Raw genomic sequence first — 19,625 nt, forward strand, 5'->3', positions numbered from 1 at the left:
AACCAGAACTATTGTCCATACATTAACTATCCAATTCAATCTATCAGCAATGGTATTTGTTTGTTTGCAAAATAGAGTGCTGAATTAAAATTTTTACTTTTGAGATCTGATTAATCTGCTTAAATAGACTTTTTTTGTTGTTGTTGTTGTTGTTGTTTTTTGTTCGCAGGGTTGAAAACAGAATTGGAAAAGATAAATGAATCCATAGACAGATATAGTTGATGATGGAACAACGAAATCTCATATACTGGTACTTTGATTCAGACTGCAACTGCGTCCACCATTACAAGGTTGATGTCATAAAAACGTCAAAATGACAAATATTGAAGCCATAATTTATTAATGAGTATGACTGTCAGACGGAAATGTTCTTGACAAAAATTTGAAAATATGGAAATTCAGACAAATTCGGACAAATTGTTCTGGAAGTACATTTTTATAGGTTGGCAGCTCTGGTTAATTCTGAACACAGACAGATTCCCAGTTGCATGAGGGTGTGCATTTTATTTTTTACTTCACCCCTCTTAAAGATATAAATGCTTTTACAATTGAGTTGTATGGGTTATATGTCACATTAATGGTAGAAACAGTTTTGAATCTTGGTGTAATTTTTCTATAGCACAAATACCTGGCATTTGAACAGGGGTGTGTAGACTTTTTATAGATGTACTCCTCCACGTTGGGTTAGATGTAGTGTTTCACAAACAGGCAGGGACACTGCAGAGTTCCCGGCAATTAGAATGATTTTATTTACATAATTATATTACCTTAACAAGTCAAGTTCTAAGTACATAGTCATGAGGTGAGCATGAGCAGCATGATTACAGAGAGACAAAGAGATTGACATTCAGAGGAACTTTAATCTAGGAAATTTGGGGTTGCATGTGTCAGCGAAGACAAATAAACAATTACACAGTAGATTTGGAAGTAAAATACAAACAATTGCTGCAATACTTTAGAATGGTATTTTGTGTTTATATATAACATGAGCAGTCTTTGATAGCTTGATTGCATTGGAAAACATTTAGGTTTGCTGTAATGTAAGGGCATGCTGTAATGCTTTAATTTCGTCCTCTATTCTAATTGTTAAGATTCCTGTTGAAGTGCATCAATCCGAGGTTTGATCTTTGGGTTTGAGTGGAATGTGGGAGCAGACTTGGCAGTGTGGTCTAAGATGAAGTGTTACAAATCGCTAGTAGTTGTGACAGTGATAAGTGCAATACATATTTATTTCAAATGTATCAGTGTAATATTTGGGCAGACATGAGACTCGTGGACTGGCAGTATGAGCTCCAGCTGCTGTGGCAGTTTTAAGAATTTACTGTAAGAAAACATAGTGGTCAATCGCCATTTTTCTAATAAATTGTTTTGCCTTTAATAGTAATACTATTCATGACATGGCTTCTGCCCTTAGCTGTCAATTTGAAGTAATTTTATCTATATCATGCCTTGAAAATGCCTTCACCCCCTTGGCTTTTTAAATTTAATATATATATTTTTTTTTTAACCTATTTTGTTACATTGCAATTAACCTCTGATTTAAGCGATTTCTTTATCTGAATTTTATTTGATGGATCTTCTCAAAATAGTCAAAGTTTTGAAGTGAATGAGAAGTACGTACAGTCAAGAAAATGGGTAAGAAAAAAAGCCAAGGGTGTGAATACTTTTGCAAGGCACTGTATCTTTGTGGTCCCTTCCCCTAATAACCTTAAAATTTAGTATAAATGGTGCTAAAATATGAGTTACAGACGTGATTATAAACAATCGGAGAAAAAGAGTCACAAGGGTAATTTGTATCACTTGCTGGACTACGTACGTATAATGTGTTGTTACACTTGTATTATAGCCATGTAAATATATAATGTGAACCCCTACTTTTCGCTTTATGCAATGTTTTTTCTCTCTCTATTATGTAGACATTTAATTGATGAGCTAATTCAGTTGAGACAAAAAGCCTCTCATGCTCACTTAACTAGATGGATATTATATAGCACATTATATTGAGTACTGCAGCAATGGTTGTACACAGTCAGCTGATGATGACTCGTGTCGTCAGAAGGGCTCAGAATTAGTAAAGAGACAAATGTGAGAGAGGTTGTTGCACATATGACTGTCATTAAATATTAATCATGCTTCCACACATGACATCATTCACTAAAACTATTATTTGGCAAATGTAAACATTGGCCTCCTAGTAATAAATCATACATATATTTGAAAGGAGCATGCATTTGTGGGATCTGCACCTTTATAAAATGCTGCCAGAACTTCGATATGAGGTCAACAGACAAGCAAATCAGCTTATTCCCCCCCCCCCCCCCCCCCACAACACTAAAATCAGGGAACAAAAATGTGTGTAACAAACAGACTAAATAGTTTTACGCATTACATTTGAGGAATGACTAATATCTAACTCCACCATACTGCCTGTCCCTGCAGGATATTTTGAGATGTTTATCCTTTATCACATCAATTGCTTACGTTTGTTCTAGTACTTTCACATGTCATCTATGATATCACACACAAAAGGTATAACACTGTAATTGCAAAACCTGCTATTACTGTTACACTCGAGTGTTTAATCAGCTTCTACATACAAATGGCATCTTCGGTTTTGTTTGGAAAGCTGTCACAATGAAGGAACATTTGAAATCAGACTTTTGTTATACTGTATGAATTATGTGTGTTACCAAAGTAAAGTTAAAGTATGTACATTATATATGTATTGAGACACCTTGCCCTTCAATGTGGATTTAGTCCCACATTTGCTACTCTAACAGCTTCCACTCTTTTGGGAAGACTTTTTACAAGATTTCGTGTCTGTGAGTTTTTTTTTTTGGAAGTTGGATGCATGGAAATACCCATAATGTTTGGTAAATTGAAAAAAAAAAAACGAGATTTCGGGGACAATATTTGAAAAATGTGTCCCAATATATTTGTCCAATTGTATCTATGAAAAGTGAGAGAACACGAGACTTTGTGATATTGCATTTTGACATTCATCGCTAGATACATTCAATGAGATAAAGCTATAACTGTAAGAATTAGACAATGTTTTCTTTAAGGGGATTGATTACATTGCGTATTACAGTAGATACAATGGCGCTATCTGTAGATCTGTATTCATTGTAGGGTTTTATTTTCTCAAGTAAAGTGAGGGATCACCAGTGTTGTGGAATGAGCAGGAAAAATAGTAATCAGTATGTATGGAATACAATGCAAATATGCCAGGTAAAAATATGTTCAATGCATCGGCCCACTGAGTCGCTTTACCACAGTGCCTATAATGGGCAGTGCCTTCGTCCCGAAACATTTTAAAGTGCCCTTGAACATGTTATTGCATTATAAAGTCTATATTATTGCTTCCTTTGAAAGCAAGAAGGAAAATAGAACAACTAAGTAAGCTGGCCTGAGTGAACTATGTGAACGATAAAACAAACGCATGGCTGTTGACCCATAGCTAACTGAAACACGACGAGTTTAATTTCCTGACTTTTTGATTGTTTTCTAATTGTTATATAATATCATAAAAAAATGATTTAATGTTGATTTGTGCAGCCACTCGGAACAGTGGTAAAGTGCAGTATTGTTTGTGTGCAAGGCCTGTGTACCACTCTCTGGTATGTGACCGTGTGTGTGTGTGTGTGTGTGTGTGCGCGTGAGCATGTGTGTGTGTGTGTGTGTGTGTAGCACTCAGCTGTCCCATCTATCCTAGGTATGTGTGAGGGTGTGTGGCAGGTCATGTATGACAACTTCTCAAATAACCTCTGGTAGCGTTGCATAGAGGGCACAACGTGAAGGAGCTAATAGCAGGATGGCACTAAATCTATCCCTTTCCACTTATTTAAGTTATTATAGTTAAGTGACATTCTAAAATCCTTTATTCTTAAAAATGAAATGAAATAAATTTGTCCTTTTTTTACTGGTGGACATACCTCCTCTTTTTTTTAAATGTTATTATTATTATTTTTTTACCAATGTGTATTAGAGCAACACTGACAAGAAAAATGTGTAATGAGAAGAAAGGTTACAGTATATTTTGAAAATAAAGTGGCAACGTAACCAGAATGAAGTCATAACATTTCTTGAATGAAGTTGGAATTTTGCAAGACTACAGTTGTACAGTTACAAGAATAAAGTCATAAAGTTACCAGAATGATGTCAGAATAAGAATTTTTTTTGCAATGTAACATGAATGAAGTTATTTATTTAGAAAAAAAGTCGGACTAATTTGACAATAAAGTTTAACTTTATATATTTATTATTTACTATTTATTATAAACAATACTGTTAAATGAGGAAAAAAAGAGGAGATTTCAGTTGCTGTAGTTCACAGATTTAGTTGTTCATACTGATGATGGGGTCGATGTGCCAAAAACTTTTACTTTTTGTGAAACTTATCCTTAAGTGTCATTTAATGCAGGTACTGTATGTTTCCCAAATTACACAATTTTCAATTATTATGCCTTCTGTCTTGTAATATATTGTAACAACTTAATTCCATAATTAATCTCGTAATATTACATTATTCTGACTATATTCTCATAAAGCCATGATATTACTTTAGTAATATTCTGTAACTGAACAAACTATTTCAATTGTTCCAATTGTTTGCTGTCACCCTAACTTGCTTGTTGATAGCCAAGGTTTATATGAACGGTCATTTTACAACTTCATGAATTCATACAAACGTTCCTCCTGTGTCGTAGACAACAAATACTGTACATGTGTGGCGTTTTTTAAAATATATGCATGCTTAAAAAAAACAATCTTTTGATAAGTCAGAAGCAGCATCATTCACTTCATTCTCTTTAGGGAGCTGTGTAGTCTTGGGATTGTCTTGGATCAGGGTTAGTGTTTTAATACTTTCCCCCCCAAAATAATTTTCTGTGATTTAATCCTCCGGCCAACAGAGGGAGCAAAAGCAGAGCAGGCACCTGTGTTTCATAATCTAAAGCGAAAACCAAAAAATGTTAAAAATAAAATAACTGAGAAGAACTGGATCATTCATTTGCCTCATTGGAAGCCTTGTTGTCAGCTAGTCTGTATTCAGTCAAATCTGCTTTTGATTTTAATGACCTGAACTGAACCTGGTTTTTGACATTCTAATATGAATTTCGGAATTCCAGGAGAGTAATAATTAAAACCTACGGCTTGTTAGTTGTGAAAAACAAAAACAAAACGTTGTGAGTCCTTTGAAGAAAAGGACTCACATAACAAATACATTATCAATCCATCCATTTATCCATTATTATTATTATTTTCTATTGCGTATTACATAGGTCAATTGTGAGCTGTAAACTAGCCTAGATTACTCAACTAACTGGACTTGCATGTTTTTTTTGGAATGTGGTAGTACACAAAGAAAACCCATGCTGGTGTGGCAAACATGCAAACTCCTCACTCAAATGTCTGAGCCAAGATTCGAACCCAGAATCTTCGACTGTGTGGCACACTTGCTACCCACGTGTTCCATTCAGCTGCTCAGAGCATATATTTTTTTTTAAATTAAAATGCTGGTTTGAGAGAGGCATCTCAGCCATTTTGTGCTCTTCAATTATTCCAATCCATTTTTCCACCAATTTGAGCATCTTTTCTCTGTTTGATTAATGTTTAGGTTTCATATTAGCTATAAACTAATTGGGGAAAAGAATATACAGTATGCTGATCAAGTTCAATCCAAAAATACTGAATTTAAGCGTGCAGAGTTGGATAATACAGACAAATGCGCTGCCACGTAGACAAAAGTGACCCAGCCTTCTGCAGACGTTTTCTAATTCAAGCCATGTTTTAACTGTGCATTTGCATGGTTTACTATGTAGCAACAAGAGAAGACAGTTCATTCATTGATAGTGTACATTTGTTATAACACATATACAAGCATACAGACATACGCTGCTGCCTTCTTGCTCATGCCTTTGGTGTTCCTTTGTTTTCAGCTTTGGCTCCTGTAAGTCCATTTTCGGTATTGTCGTTCCCTGAGGCATTAACCAGGCACTCTTTACTGCAGGGAAATAGAGAAAACAAAGATTAACATACAGAAGCAGCAGTAGCAACAATGAAAACTGCTGTATAATTATGACTGAGCCACATGAATGCTTAGATATAAAACATACTAAACATAACTTGATGGAGTAATTGCTGACTGATGTGAGATTTAAGAGGTCACCTTATCATCATTCACGCAGATGTTATATAGTGAAGAGGATCTTTTGTTTGGATATATTTTCAATTTCACAACCAACCACAGTTTCTTAAACAGTATTGTATGTAGCAATGAAGGAAACACAGCTAAATATATCATTCTATATTTTGCCTGCTTACAGGCACACGTTTATGACACGCAAAATACCAGTAATATCTATAAAATAATAGGAGGTGAAAGTATCAACGTGCAAACACTGTTCCTTTCACTCTCCATTATGCCTGTGTCTGCCAGTAGTTTTACTTTACTTTAATTTCATCATAGAGTATAAGGAATGTTAAAATGTTGTTTAAACCAGTGGTCCCCAACCACCACCGGTCTGTGGACCGGTACCGGGCCATGAGGCATTTGTTACCGGGCCCCAGGGAAAGAATGACCAATTTATATAATTTCTGTTGTATTGCAATTCGCGTGTCAATGTGTTTTATTTTGAAAATTGACCGGATCTTCTCCGCCCAGACGGCTGCGCGTCTCAATTGACTCGTCAAGACTGCACAGAACGTTTCCCTTTCAGGTCCCAGTCGACTCGAACGTTTCCGTTTCCGGTCCGAGCGGACTGGCTAACGGCGGCAGAGCTCAAAGAACGAAATCGTTTCATAAACTAATTCCGCTCATTACGTTAACTGAAAAGATTTGTTCTTTTGAACGTCGTTCGCGAACGAAACAACACTATATCAGGAGTCCTACTTAAAATACGGGTTTATCCCAACAGTTGACTCTCACGCACCAAATCCGCTCTGATGCAGTCGTAGGTTTCTGCTCAACACAGGCAGAACTACTTTAACGGAGTTAAAAGTCTACTCTCATTGAGGCGCTACGGAACTGCAGTCTGGTCTGGCTGCCTACAACAACTCAGACCCCCACAATGGACGCGCCACGAACAGCGAAGGAGGAAGTAGAAGCGAGGCAAGCGTGTGTGTGTGTGTGCGTGTGTGTGTGTGTGTGTGTTTTTGTGACCTCTGAAGCCTTTTGCAACTCTTTTGGGATAAAAGGCTTTATAAATAAACTTCACTTGGAACGAATTGTTCGCAAACTCTGATATTATGTAAGTTTATCCCCAAGACTGTCAAGTCTATGATAAGTTTAGAAAAGAGTCACAAATCATGTAAGTCATGCATGTTGTGATAAGTGCCATTCACCATCTCCAGACAACTTACTTCTTCTCATCATCTTTTAGCAGGAATTGGACCACCAAGGCCTTTATCACCATAACAATGATAACTAAGCCAATGACTCCGCCCAACACAGAGACAATGATGACAGTTAAAGTGTTATCAACCTCTCTCACTGAAAGTGTGAAAAGACAAAAAAGACATCGGATGAGAGAAAGTCTCCATAACATACGACAACACAGGATGAGATATGTCAATATGTTCCATACTTTGATCCACCACTCTGAGAGTGAAGATAGCGCTGTGGTTGCGGTACTTCTCTTTTGGGTTTTTCGCAAAACAGGTGTACTCTCCCTCATCTTCAAAGGTGATGTTCCAAAGCAGGATGGAGATATTGTGGCTCTTTGAAGAACCCACAAATTCTACTCGATCGTGTTCCACTTTCACCTTGGGCTCCACACCCTCGCTAGGAACCACCCCCTTGCATAACTAAACACACACACACACACACACACGCACACACACACACACACACACACACACACACACACACAAACATGCTTCGGTTACGCAGCACAGAGCTGACAATAAAAAGGTTTTACCAATGCTTGCGAGGCTCATACCTTGGTCATTGTGCCATTGTTGTTATAATGCCAGCTGAATGTGAGCTTGTGAATGCCAATGCACGAGGAATACGTACACGGCAACAGCACCGTGGAGCCGTTCATTGCCTCAATTGATGACACTTTTCCTGTTGACACCTCCAGTCCACGAACGTGAAGTACACCTGAATCAAAGACTGTGGGAGAGGTGTGCAGACAACAAGTAATTTAATCCAGTGATTCGCAACCACTGTGAGAGATCATCAGGTGTGCCACAGGAAATTATCCAATTTCACTGAATTGTGCCTTGGCTCAACAAAGGTTGAGAAACCCTTCTTTATCTTTTAGTACTTTAATCATACAACATACTGTTTTGAAAACATGCTAGAAATTCACAGGTAATCAGTGCAATCCAAAATGCCAGCAAACCAATTTTTAGGGCATAAATGACAGAAATGCGCACTCCTCTGCGATTGGCAGGCAGCCAGTCCTGGGTGTACCTCGCTTCTCGCCCAAAGTCAGCTGGAATGGGCTCCAGCTCACACGTGACCCTTATGAGGACAAGCGCCATAGAAAATAAAGGATATTTTTATGAATAATAGTGATTTATTTGTGAATAGGACAAAACATTTCTTATAGTGTAATAAAAATATAACACATTTCAATTTGGATAAAAGCTGTCATCATTAGTAAATGCCTTAACGGTTTAATAAAGACCTGCTACCATTGCATAAATGAATAACCCCTGGGTACTATTTGAGGAAACATGGTAATTACTTCTTCAATGTGGACAGGTTTTGTCAAAGTAGCTATCTGAGTCCTAAGTAGGGGTATGCATGTATGGTTGATGATGTAACCATCATTGGGCACTGACTGAATTGCTATTGAATGCAAGGCCAGTTTGATTTTATTTTTTTCTGCTCTCTGTGCTGAAAAAAAAACCTCTGTAAACAAAGCAACTTTATCATTTTGTTATGAGTGAGGAATAGGAAACATAAGTAATAATTATTTTAATTAGTAGTAAGGAAAATTTGTTGATTCCCTAGAATATTTTGACCGCCATACTCTATACCACCATGAACATAACCTGAATTAAACCTTCAATAGTTGAAAATATTTGATATTTTACAAATCTGGCCAGAATACCTCAGGTGATTGCTTACAGGGGATTTTGACCATTAACATGAGGTCAAATACAAATGAGAAGCAGCCGTTCAATCTGATGAGTCGCCTTTTAAGACTCTGCAACATGGGTAAAAGCATTGGGACATGTTCATCATGACTACGGGACACATGGACGAGGCAGAAAAGCGTATTTTGATCTGAGGGGTCACCATCTCTTTTCTAGCTTATCCTTAAAGCGTTTGATAGTGTTGCGTTCAGGGCTTGAGTCAGGTTATTCCACATCAAATTCATCCAAGCGTGCCTTTATAGATGTTATTGAGCACTGAGCACAATCGTCTGTTTTCGCATAGTAGAAAGCACAGAATTGAGAAAAAAAAGACTAAACAATTCAGAATCAGATGGTTTACCTCAACCTCTGATTAGTTAATTACTCTATTAAGAAATGTGTCCCAAGACTTTTGTTTTCCACAAATGACACTTGATTCACCTGGAACCAACAAAAACGACTGGCTGGGGATACAAAATTATTGGAAGTAATTTAGTGACAGTGATGTAAAAATTGTTGACTTAAAATAGTTCTTCTTGCATTTACGTGCATGGGTCCAACAAGGTGTCTTTGTTGAATGAAAACTGTAGTAATCATCACATTATTACACTGGCGTCTGCCTACACTTGAGTCCTATTTATAAACGCTGTCCTTTCTACACTGACCATCACGGGATCACATTGCACTTTGTGCAAACTGAAATTAACACATGCACTTGACTTTATGCCTGTAAATTGGTGTTATAGAACTGACGGTCCTTATCTTTCATCTCATTCCAGCCCACAAAAGATATGACAGGAAAACTGCACTTTTTACAGTTTAAATTACAAAAACAGTCTCCATTAAAATATTTTGTCATTGCTAAATCCATGCAGTCTCTGTGTGTGTAAAAGCAAATGTGTTTGCATTCACACCATGTGTCAGCTTATGTTTTAGGAGTTGTTGTTGAGTTCTAATTCTACCTCCTAATCTTACCCTTTCATCTTGACTTCTACCACTGGATATTTTTAACTCCCGACTGCATTCAAGTTGACTCTTCTTCAACAGCAATGTGAGCTGTTTGAGTTCACCTTGTTCTTTTCTCTTTCTGGATCTTGTTTCTGTTAATGGACTTTTATTGTATTGTTTATTTATATGGACATATTATTGTTCAGAGAATGCATCCTGCACGGATGTTTGAGCTAGATAGGAAAAGGATACTGAGAGGTAGTCTGCTTGTGTATTTTTAGATTGATATGGTTGTGTTATCATGACCACCCAAGGATTTAAAATTGTTCCATGATGGGAAGGGCTCTGGATGCCTGGGCTAGCATTTCCATCCATTCAATTTCTATAGTGGTTGTCCTCATTTGGGTCGTGAGTGAACCTATACCAGCAGACTTTGGCCGAGAAGCGGCGATTTATGCCCTGGAAGTGATGGAAGTAAGTTGCAGGGCACGTAGAGACAAACTATCATTCCCACTCACAGTCACACCTATCGACAAATCTTCAGGGGGAAAAAAAAAACCTTAACCTGACACGTCAAAATACCTCATGAGACTCCAGCTCCTTCTGCGGTACCTTATCTTACAAGTGCCCCGATTTATGACCTTTTGGAGTTATGAGTAGTTGGTTGGTTGATTTTTAATTTTTGTTTTTGCTCACTAGGCCACACCCCTTAATGGTACACACCTCAGGCACACATTTGATGTTTCATGTTGTCCCAGAGTACAGTAATTACTCTTCAGAAAACAATTTTATTTCTTAACTTTACATATAAAGTGCTATTTTTATTTATTAAAATCTGTGTAACCCAAAAACTGTGGTGGTTTTGGGGGGCGGGAACGAATTATTATTATTATTTTCATCCTTCTTTTAACCAGGTTTGTCTCCTTGAGATTAAAAGCTTCTTTTTCAAGAGAGACCTGTGGAAAGTGATTGCTTAGAAAATGCATTTACAGTACATGCAACATTTAAGAGTCAAGTGAACTGAGTGACAATTATCCTTGCTGATAATGCATTGTGGCCGGATGTCTCTGTCACTGCACAATATCTTATCATTTACTTATCTTGCATTCAGTTCACATGCATGTATTTGTGCTATAGTAGCTTCACTATAAAAAACAAACAAACATCAGAATCTCAATCAGTTCAGCTCATGGGACAAAATGCAACTGCTTGGTCTTGTCCTTGGCTGACAGTCAAGGTGATGTCTTTTATTTAAGTAGGCCACACATTGAAGGGTTAATGTATTTCTGAGTAAACCCACAGAGAACTGACCGAGGACACAATTACCACTCTGAGAGAGAGGGAGTGAGGGAGTACTGCTGGGAAGAATGGAAAAGAAAGGGAGAGAATGGTCACAGAGGAATAGTAAATAGAGAAAAGTGAATAAAGCTGAGAGATAGATGGGATGGGTGAGAGACAGGATGGACGGCGTCAGCAGGAAGGAGGAAAGAGATGGATATGGGGAGTGAAATGTCTTTTCCAAGGTGACTGAATGACAGCAGAGTAGCAGTTAAGTGGCTCAACATACAGAACCGCACTGGTGCACAGTGGCGGATGTGTACGGTATCGATACAAATACAGCATTTGTAAGATGACTCCCACAAACATGTGCATCCTTTTACAGTAAGTCGACTTTCAACAAGTTATATTACAATTTATTGAGCTGTTGCAGACATGTGATAGAGACCCAAGCATGTGAAAGCATCCTAGCCATTCGGTAACGAAGGAAAATGATAATAGTTAAAAAGTTACAATTTAGTACTCACTGACTTGCCACAACATTATGAACACATTGCATAATGTAAAAATATTCAATATAAGTGCTGTCTCAAATAAGGTCGTAATAATGTTTGTTATGGACATTGAAGCAGCTGCAACCACGATACATATACCATCCATCCATCCATTTTCCATACCGCTCAAAATGGGAAAAGAAAATACATTAAGTAATGTAATGTTTGGAAGGGAAAGTGGCACAAATGAGATGATGGCTTGCAGGAATGAGCTTCCATGGTGATGGGAATTCATATTGACTTCATGAGCACTATACAGTCATATACTTGGCAGCACTTGAATAAGTGCAAGCTTCATGTTTTATGTGTAACAAATGAAACTCTTTGTTATCACATTTCTGTTTGTGTGTCCTTTTCTTTTTTGATCCAATGGACTCTATGCACTCCAACACGTTAAGCATTTCCGGTGGAAAGGTCAGATGGCGTAACACTTCCAGCTGTCAATACTGTATGTTACAAGCTACTAGGCTGCTAAAAAATAAAAAATGTCTGATAACCTGCAGTTGAACCGTTGTGTAGGTACAATATAATTTATATGGACAGTAGTTCGGTGCTAGCACTTTTCAAAGTCGAAATAACGTCAGAGGTTTTGAATTTTCAAAGACGATGAGATAAACCCTCAGCCAATACTGTGGTGTGCCGTTATGTTGCGCCACAACTTGGTTTTGAGTTTGAACATGTTTCCCATGTTGTCACTATCCGTTTACATGCTGACCGGAAGTTATCGTGTCACCTTACACCGAACGTGGGAGTGCTGCGTCCATAGAGCCCATTACTAATGATGCAGGGCAGCTGGAGGCAGAGTTAATAGTTCCCTGCTTATTACCCAACCGTGATATACACACTTAGCATCTACTATAGTAAGACGAGAGTTGTGTGATGTACAATGTGGCCCCTTTAAGAGGCAATCGAGGAAGAAGGAAAGAGAGCACTAGGGGTGGAGTGTTGCTGTTGTGTACAAGTTGCACAGATGATTAAAAACAAGTTTGCTCCACAAATAGAGTTTCTACTCATTCCTGCATGAAAAAATGTGAATTAGCCCTGAAGCCAGGTGTTCCTGACAGTCCTGGAGCTGGAACACAGAAGTCCCCTGCACCTAGACTATGTCTGGAGTCTCGGGCCAGGAACGACTAAAACAAGATTTAGCTCACCAAAGCAGTAAGCATCCCCATGAGGTATGTGTGGGGCACATGTAAAAGTTATACACATTAAGTTGATGAAGATGTGAGCTGTACTGTGACGTGTCTATTTGAATTTGTACTTGCAAAAAGGCTGTAAGACCATGCTGATCTGTCGTGTTTATTTGAAAGGGGCAATTTTCAAAATACTGTAATTCCTCCTGTATAAAATTAGATTTTTTTTCTACTAAAAAATTCATCAAATTATTTATACATATTATACAGATGGAAAACGTAAAAATGTTTTCATATTCCCCTCCTTGAGCCGTCACCTTGTCGTGGTGGAGGGGTTTGTGTGTCCCAGTGATCCTAGGAGCTAAGTTGTCTGGGGCTTTATGCCCCTGGCAGGGTCACCCATGACAAACAGGTCCTAGGTGAGGGACCAGACAAAGCACGGCTCAAAGACCCCTAATGATGACGACAAACAATGGACTTCGTTTTCCCTTGCCCGGACGCGGGCCACCGGGGCCCCCCGCTGGAGCCAGGCCTGGTGGTGGGGCTCGAAGGCGAGCGCCTGGTGGCCGGGCCTGCACCCATGGGGTCCGGCCGGGCACAGCCCGAAAGGGTAACGTGGGTCCCCCTTCCCATGGGCTCACCACCTGTGGGAGGGGCCATAGGGGTCGGGTGCAGTGTGAGCTGGGCGGTGGCCGAAGGCGGGGACCTTGGCGATCCGATCCCCGGCTACAGAAGCTGGCTCTAGGGACGTGGAATGTCACCTCTCTGGCAGGGAAGGAGCCCGAGCTGGTGTGTGAGGTCGAGAAGTTCCGACTCGATATAGTCGGACTCGCCTCCACACACACCTGGGGCTCTGGTACCAGTCCTCTCGAGAGGGGTTGGACTCTCTTCCACTCTGGAGTTGCCCATGGTGAGAGGCGCCGAGCAGGTGTGGGTATACTTATTGCCCCCCGGCTCGGCGCCTGTACGTTGGGGTTCACCCCGGTGGACGAGAGGGTAGCCTCCCTCCGCCTTCGGGTGGGGGGACGGGTCCTGACTGTTGTTTGTGCCTATGCACCAAACAGCAGTTCAGAGTACCCACCCTTTTTGGAGTCCTTGGAGGGGGTGCTGGAGAGCGCTCCCGCTGGGGACTCCATTGTTCTGTTGGGGGACTTCAATGCTCACGTGGGCAATGACAGTGAGACCTGGAAGGGCGCGATTGGGAGGAACGGCCCCCCCGATCAGAACCCGAGCGGTGTTCTGTTATTGGACTTCTGTGCTCGTCACGGATTGTCCATAACAAACACCATGTTCAAGCATAAGGGTGTCCACACGTGCACTTGGCACCAGGACACCCTAGGTCGCAGTTCGATGATCGACTTTGTGGTCGTGTCATCGGACTTGCGGCCGCATGTCTTGGACACTCGGGTGAAGAGAGGGGCGGAGCTGTCAACTGATCACCACCTGGTGGTGAGTTGGCTCCGATGGTGGGGGAAGATGCCGGTCCGACGTGGCAGGCCCAAACGTATTGTGAGGGTCTGCTGGGAACGTCTGGCAGAATCCCCTGTCAGAAGGAGTTTCAACTCCCACCTCCGACAGAACTTTGCTCATGTTCCGGGGGAGGCGGGGGACATCGAGTCCGAGTGGACCATGTTCCGCGCCTCCATTGCTGAGGCGGCCGACCGGAGCTGTGGCCGTAAGGTGGTCGGTGCCTGTCGTGGCGGCAATCCCCGAACCCGTTGGTGGACACCAACGGTGAGGGATGCCGTCAAGCTGAAGAAGGAGTCCTATCGGGCCTTTTTGGCCTGTGGGACTCCTGAGGCAGCTGATGGGTACCGGCTGGCCAAGCGGAATGCAGCTCTGGTGGTCGCTGAAGCAAAAACCCGGGCATGGGAGGAGTTCGGTGAGGCCATGGAGAAAGACTTCCGGACGGCTTCGAGGAAATTCTGGTCCACCATCCGACGTCTCAGGAGAGGAAAGCAGTGCACCACCAACACTGTGTATAGTGGGGATGGGGCGCTGCTGACCTCGACTCGGGACGTTGTGAGTCGGTGGGGAGAATACTTCGAAGACCTCCTCAATTCCACCGACACGCCTTCCCATGGGGAAGCAGAGTGTGGGTTCTCTGAGGCGGGCTCTCCTATCTCTGGGTTTGAGGTCACCGAGGTAGTTAAAAAGCTCCTCGGTGGCAGGGCCCCGGGGGTGGATGAGATTCGCCCGGAGTTCCTAAAGGCTCTGGATGTTGTGGGGCTGTCCTGGTTGACACGCCTCTGCAACATCGCGTGGACATCGGGGACAGTGCCTCTGGATTGGCAGACTGGGGTGGTGGTCCCCCTTTTTAAGAAGGGGGACCGGAGGGTGTGTTCCAACTACAGGGGGATCACACTGCTCAGCCTCCCTGGTAAGGTCTATTCAGGGGTGCTGGAGAGGAGGGTCCGTCGGGAAGTCGAATCTCAGATTCAGGAGGAGCAGTGTGGTTTTCGTCCTGGCCGTGAAACAGTGGACCAGCTCTACACCCTCGGCAGGGTCCTCGAGGGTGCATGGGAGTTCGCCCAACCAGTCTACATGTGTTTTGTGGACTTGGAGAAGGCGTTCGACCGTGTCCCTCGGGGAGTCCTGTGGAGAGTGCTTCGGGAGTATGGGGTACCGAACCCCCTGATACGGGCTGTTCGGTCCCTGTACGACCGGAGTCAGAGTTTGGTCCGCATATCCGGCAGTAAGTCGAACTCGTTCCCGGTGAGGGTTGGACTCCGCCAAGGCTGCCCTTTGTCGCCGATTCTGTTCATAACTTTTATGGACAGAATTTCTAGGCGCAGCCGAGGCGTAGAGGGGGTCCGGTTTGGTGGCCTCAGTATTGCATCTCTGCTTTTTGCAGATGATGTGGTTCTGTTGGCTTCATCAAGCCGTGACCTCCAACTCTCATTGGAGCAGTTCGCAGCCGAGTGTGAAGCGGCTGGGATGAGAATCAGCACCTCCAAATCTGAGACCATGGTCCTCAGTCGGGAAAGGGTGGCATGCCATCTCCAGGTCGGGGATGAGATCCTGCCCCAAGTGGAGGAATTCAAGTATCTTGGGGTCTTGTTCACGAGTGAGGGAAGAATGGAACGGGAGATCGACAGGCGGATCGGTGCAGCGTCTGCAGTGATGCGGACTTTGTATCGGTCCGTTGTGGTAAAGAAAGAGCTAAGCCGAAAGGCGAAGCTCTCAATTTACCGGTCGATCTTCGTTCCTACCCTCACCTATGGTCATGAGCTGTGGGTCGTGACCGAAAGAACAAGATCCCGGATACAAGCGGCCGAAATGAGTTTCCTCCGCAGGGTGTCCGGGCTCTCCCTTAGAGATAGGGTGAGAAGCTCGGTCATCCGAGAGGATCTCAGAGTAGAGCCGCTACTCCTCCGCATTGAGAGGAGCCAGATGAGGTGGCTGGGGCATCTGATTCGGATGCCTCCCGGACGCCTTCCTGGTGAGGTGTTCCGGGCATGTCCCACCGGGAGGAGACCCCGGGGACGACCCAGGACGCGCTGGAGAGACTACATCCTTCGGCTGGCCTGGGAACGCCTCGGGATCCCCCCGGAAGAGCTGGATGAAGTGGCTGGGGAGAGGGTAGTCTGGGCGTCCCTGCTGAAGCTACTGCCCCCGCGACCCGACCCGGATAAGCGGTAGAGAATGGATGGATGGATGGATGTTTTCATATTGTATTAAGGTAACCGGTAACTGGTGTTCTGAAAAAGGTATACTTTCATTCCAATATGATATAGAATGTCTAATGTTACAAATGTATATATAATACGGTAAATTTTCACGGCTCACCCGATAATTATGACGTTCTCACGGTTGCCGCCATATCATATCATATCTGTCCAGCTGGACCTCCGGTTGACGGACCTGTGTGTGTTACGTCGGCGCGACACCACTTGCAATCTGCTTTTTTACTCCATATCTGGTCAATTAATGCTTATTTTCCAATGTAACGTGGTCTCCAGTTGACTAACTTTAAAACATTTCACGCTGAACTCACTCCTTCTTGGCTCATACTCTGCGTCGCTACGGAAGCTAGCATCCTGCTGCTAGCTCCTGCCGCTAACTCCTGTGGCTGCTAGCATCTCCAGAAATTACGGTAATCACTTTTTTCATATTTGTTAAAACTGACAGTATGACCTGACAGTAATACATCAGTGAAATAATCTGTGAACAAAATTAGCCCTCTCTCGCCCCATCTTGCATCTGTAATTTTATTTTTATGAAACCAACATTTATTTGTTCAAGTGGACAAAGTGCACTAGTGCACTAGGTGACTAATTAAGGCATGGCGTATCCAGTATAGAGTTTGAGGAAATATGCTATTTCAATAAAGATTGGGTTGTATGATAAAATTAAACTGGATTTGTTGTTGTGTGCCTTATTAATGAGTACAGTGTCACAAGACTAAGGAGAGAAAACGGGCGAAACTACAGAGTAAGATACATCTATTTAACCAAGGCCATTTTGATTTTAGAGTAAGCCTAATACCTCCATTGTTAAACACACACACAAACACTCTCTCTCTCTCTCTCTCTCTCTCTCTCTCTCTCTCTCTCTCACACACACACACACACACGATAATGATAAAGGACAAGAACCATCCTTTGGACATCTGTCCATTTCTGTGACTAATCCAACTCAGCATAATTGTACTAATTCTGATCAGCCTAAAAGGGTTAATGCTATGGACTGTGATACAGGCTGCAATAAGTACACTTCACATGTTACATCAGTATGTTTGCACCTGAAAGTGTGGGAAGTGAATGCCAAGACTTCGCTTTGCTGGATGATGAGGTACGACTTAATGCTTGGGCTTGGAGGTATGGATTTACTGAGCTGGCAATAAGCCACCCACCTTACCTACAATATAGTCTAACACAGAGAGAGTAAAAGATGCTGTGAAGGTGGACAAATACACTTCATACCACCAACACACTGCCAAAGTGCAAAGCTGTGGTGTCACAGAAAGATGCAAAGCAGCAGTTTAAGGTACTGCAGATACAATGAAGTCTAACTCACCCAGCAGCAGTGCAACTAGCAGACCTGGCACACTCCAGCCAGTGTTGTCCAATGACGCCATGACACCACCTATCTTGTCCGAGTCCTTGTGTGTGTCCCAATTCTGAATGTTGTACTGTTTTTTTACAGTTGAATTTAGGCAAGAACAAATTGCGGCTGTCTTATAGGTTTTTGGAGCAAGGTGGTCCTGCTTTCAGTCCCACCCTCTTTTCCCCTCCTATCCCAGGATGGAAGCACAACGAGTTATGTCCAGGCTGGAGAATACACGCCCCTGCCCCCTGTTTGTGTCCCACTCTCCCTCTCTCTCTCTCTCTCGTCCTGTCTTCTGTCAGCAGTCACAGTGGTGATCAAATGAGCAAATTAAAAAAAAGGCAGAGCAGCAGCTGTTTGGCGACATGCTGTGGTGCCCGACAGCCTCAACACTCTACCAGCAGCGGTATCAGTCAAGAAAGCACACCAGCCAGCAAGCCACACTGACGGGGGACATAGGCTGGACGAGTGCTGGATGGAGCATGGGAGAGACAGGCACAAAAAGGGATGCTGGTGCAGAGCAGCCAGGCAGAGAAGCAGAAAGCGAATGTCTCCCCGGCCGGTGAAAAGAGAAATGAGAGAAATGAGTGCGGGAGGTACTGCAGAGGGAGAGAGGGGTAGAGAGAGAGAGAGAGAGCGAGAGAGAGAGAAGGAGGAAGGGGAGGCTTGGAGTGTGTGTTGGAGATGGGGTGACGGTGATTACCAATGCCACATACACACACCTGACAATTTAGCACAATTTGGCTGAGTCAGCCTTACTTGGCGAGAGATGGAGATAAGAGGAGTGCTTTGCTTTAGTCACACTACATGATCACCACTCAATGTCTTGTTTGCTGCATCCTCTAGTCCTGTCTCACTCCCATGCATCTTTTACTTCACGCTCCGTCCTGTTATCTTGCACTGGCACTGTCTGACCTTGTTCAATGGCAAGACAGACATCTTGATTTGTGTCAGTATCGTAGGTGACCTGAAGAGACTACAGTGGAACCTTCAAGGTCAATCACAAAAAAATAATAATGGAACTTCAAATGATCTGTACTGGGTCAAACTGTCAGCACCAGATTAACATCCATCCATTCATCCATCCATCCATTTTATATACTGCTTGTCCACATTAGGGTAAGTAAAAGCGTATCCCAGCTGACATTGGGCAAGAGGTGCCAGCCAGTCACATGGAACATGATAACAAACAGCCATTCACATTTCGAGTATACTCACACGAGTATATTCACACATTCGGGTTCACCCTGGTGGACGAGAGGGTAGCCTCCCTCTAACTGTTTTTTGTGCCTATATGCACCAAACAGCACCCTTTTTGGAGTCCTTGGAGGGGGTGCTGGCGAGCATCCCTGCTGGGGACCCTCTCGTGGGCAATGACAGTTAGATCTGGAAGGACATGCCAACTCTCCTGGATATTTACCTGCACCCTTGGCTTTCCATCAACGCGGAGGATACCATCTGTCCGACCGGGCGGCTAGCTTGCTGCTAATTCCGAAATTATATAAAATTAGTTATGAGCACGGTCACGGAATGAATTAACCTCATAAGCCAAGGTACTACTATAACATGCGAA

At 42.6% G+C, this 19,625-nt stretch overlaps 1 protein-coding gene across 1 annotated transcript; it reads right to left on the reverse strand.

The window, feature by feature from the left end:
* Positions 1-725: 725 nt before the first annotated feature.
* On the reverse strand, positions 726-18,600 carry LOC133482268 (sodium channel subunit beta-4-like). Its single transcript, XM_061782232.1, has 5 exons — positions 18,023-18,600; positions 7,941-8,116; positions 7,587-7,806; positions 7,363-7,492; positions 726-6,004 (listed from the first exon to the last, which is right to left on the reverse strand). The coding sequence occupies exons 1-5, from the start codon at positions 18,081-18,083 to the stop codon at positions 5,911-5,913; spliced, it is 681 nt and encodes a 226-aa protein (XP_061638216.1). The 5' UTR covers positions 18,084-18,600; the 3' UTR covers positions 726-5,910.
* Positions 18,601-19,625: the final 1,025 nt, after the last annotated feature.

This window comes from Phyllopteryx taeniolatus, chromosome 8 (assembly GCF_024500385.1).
Source record: "Phyllopteryx taeniolatus isolate TA_2022b chromosome 8, UOR_Ptae_1.2, whole genome shotgun sequence".
Classification (NCBI taxonomy): domain Eukaryota; kingdom Metazoa; phylum Chordata; class Actinopteri; order Syngnathiformes; family Syngnathidae; genus Phyllopteryx; species Phyllopteryx taeniolatus.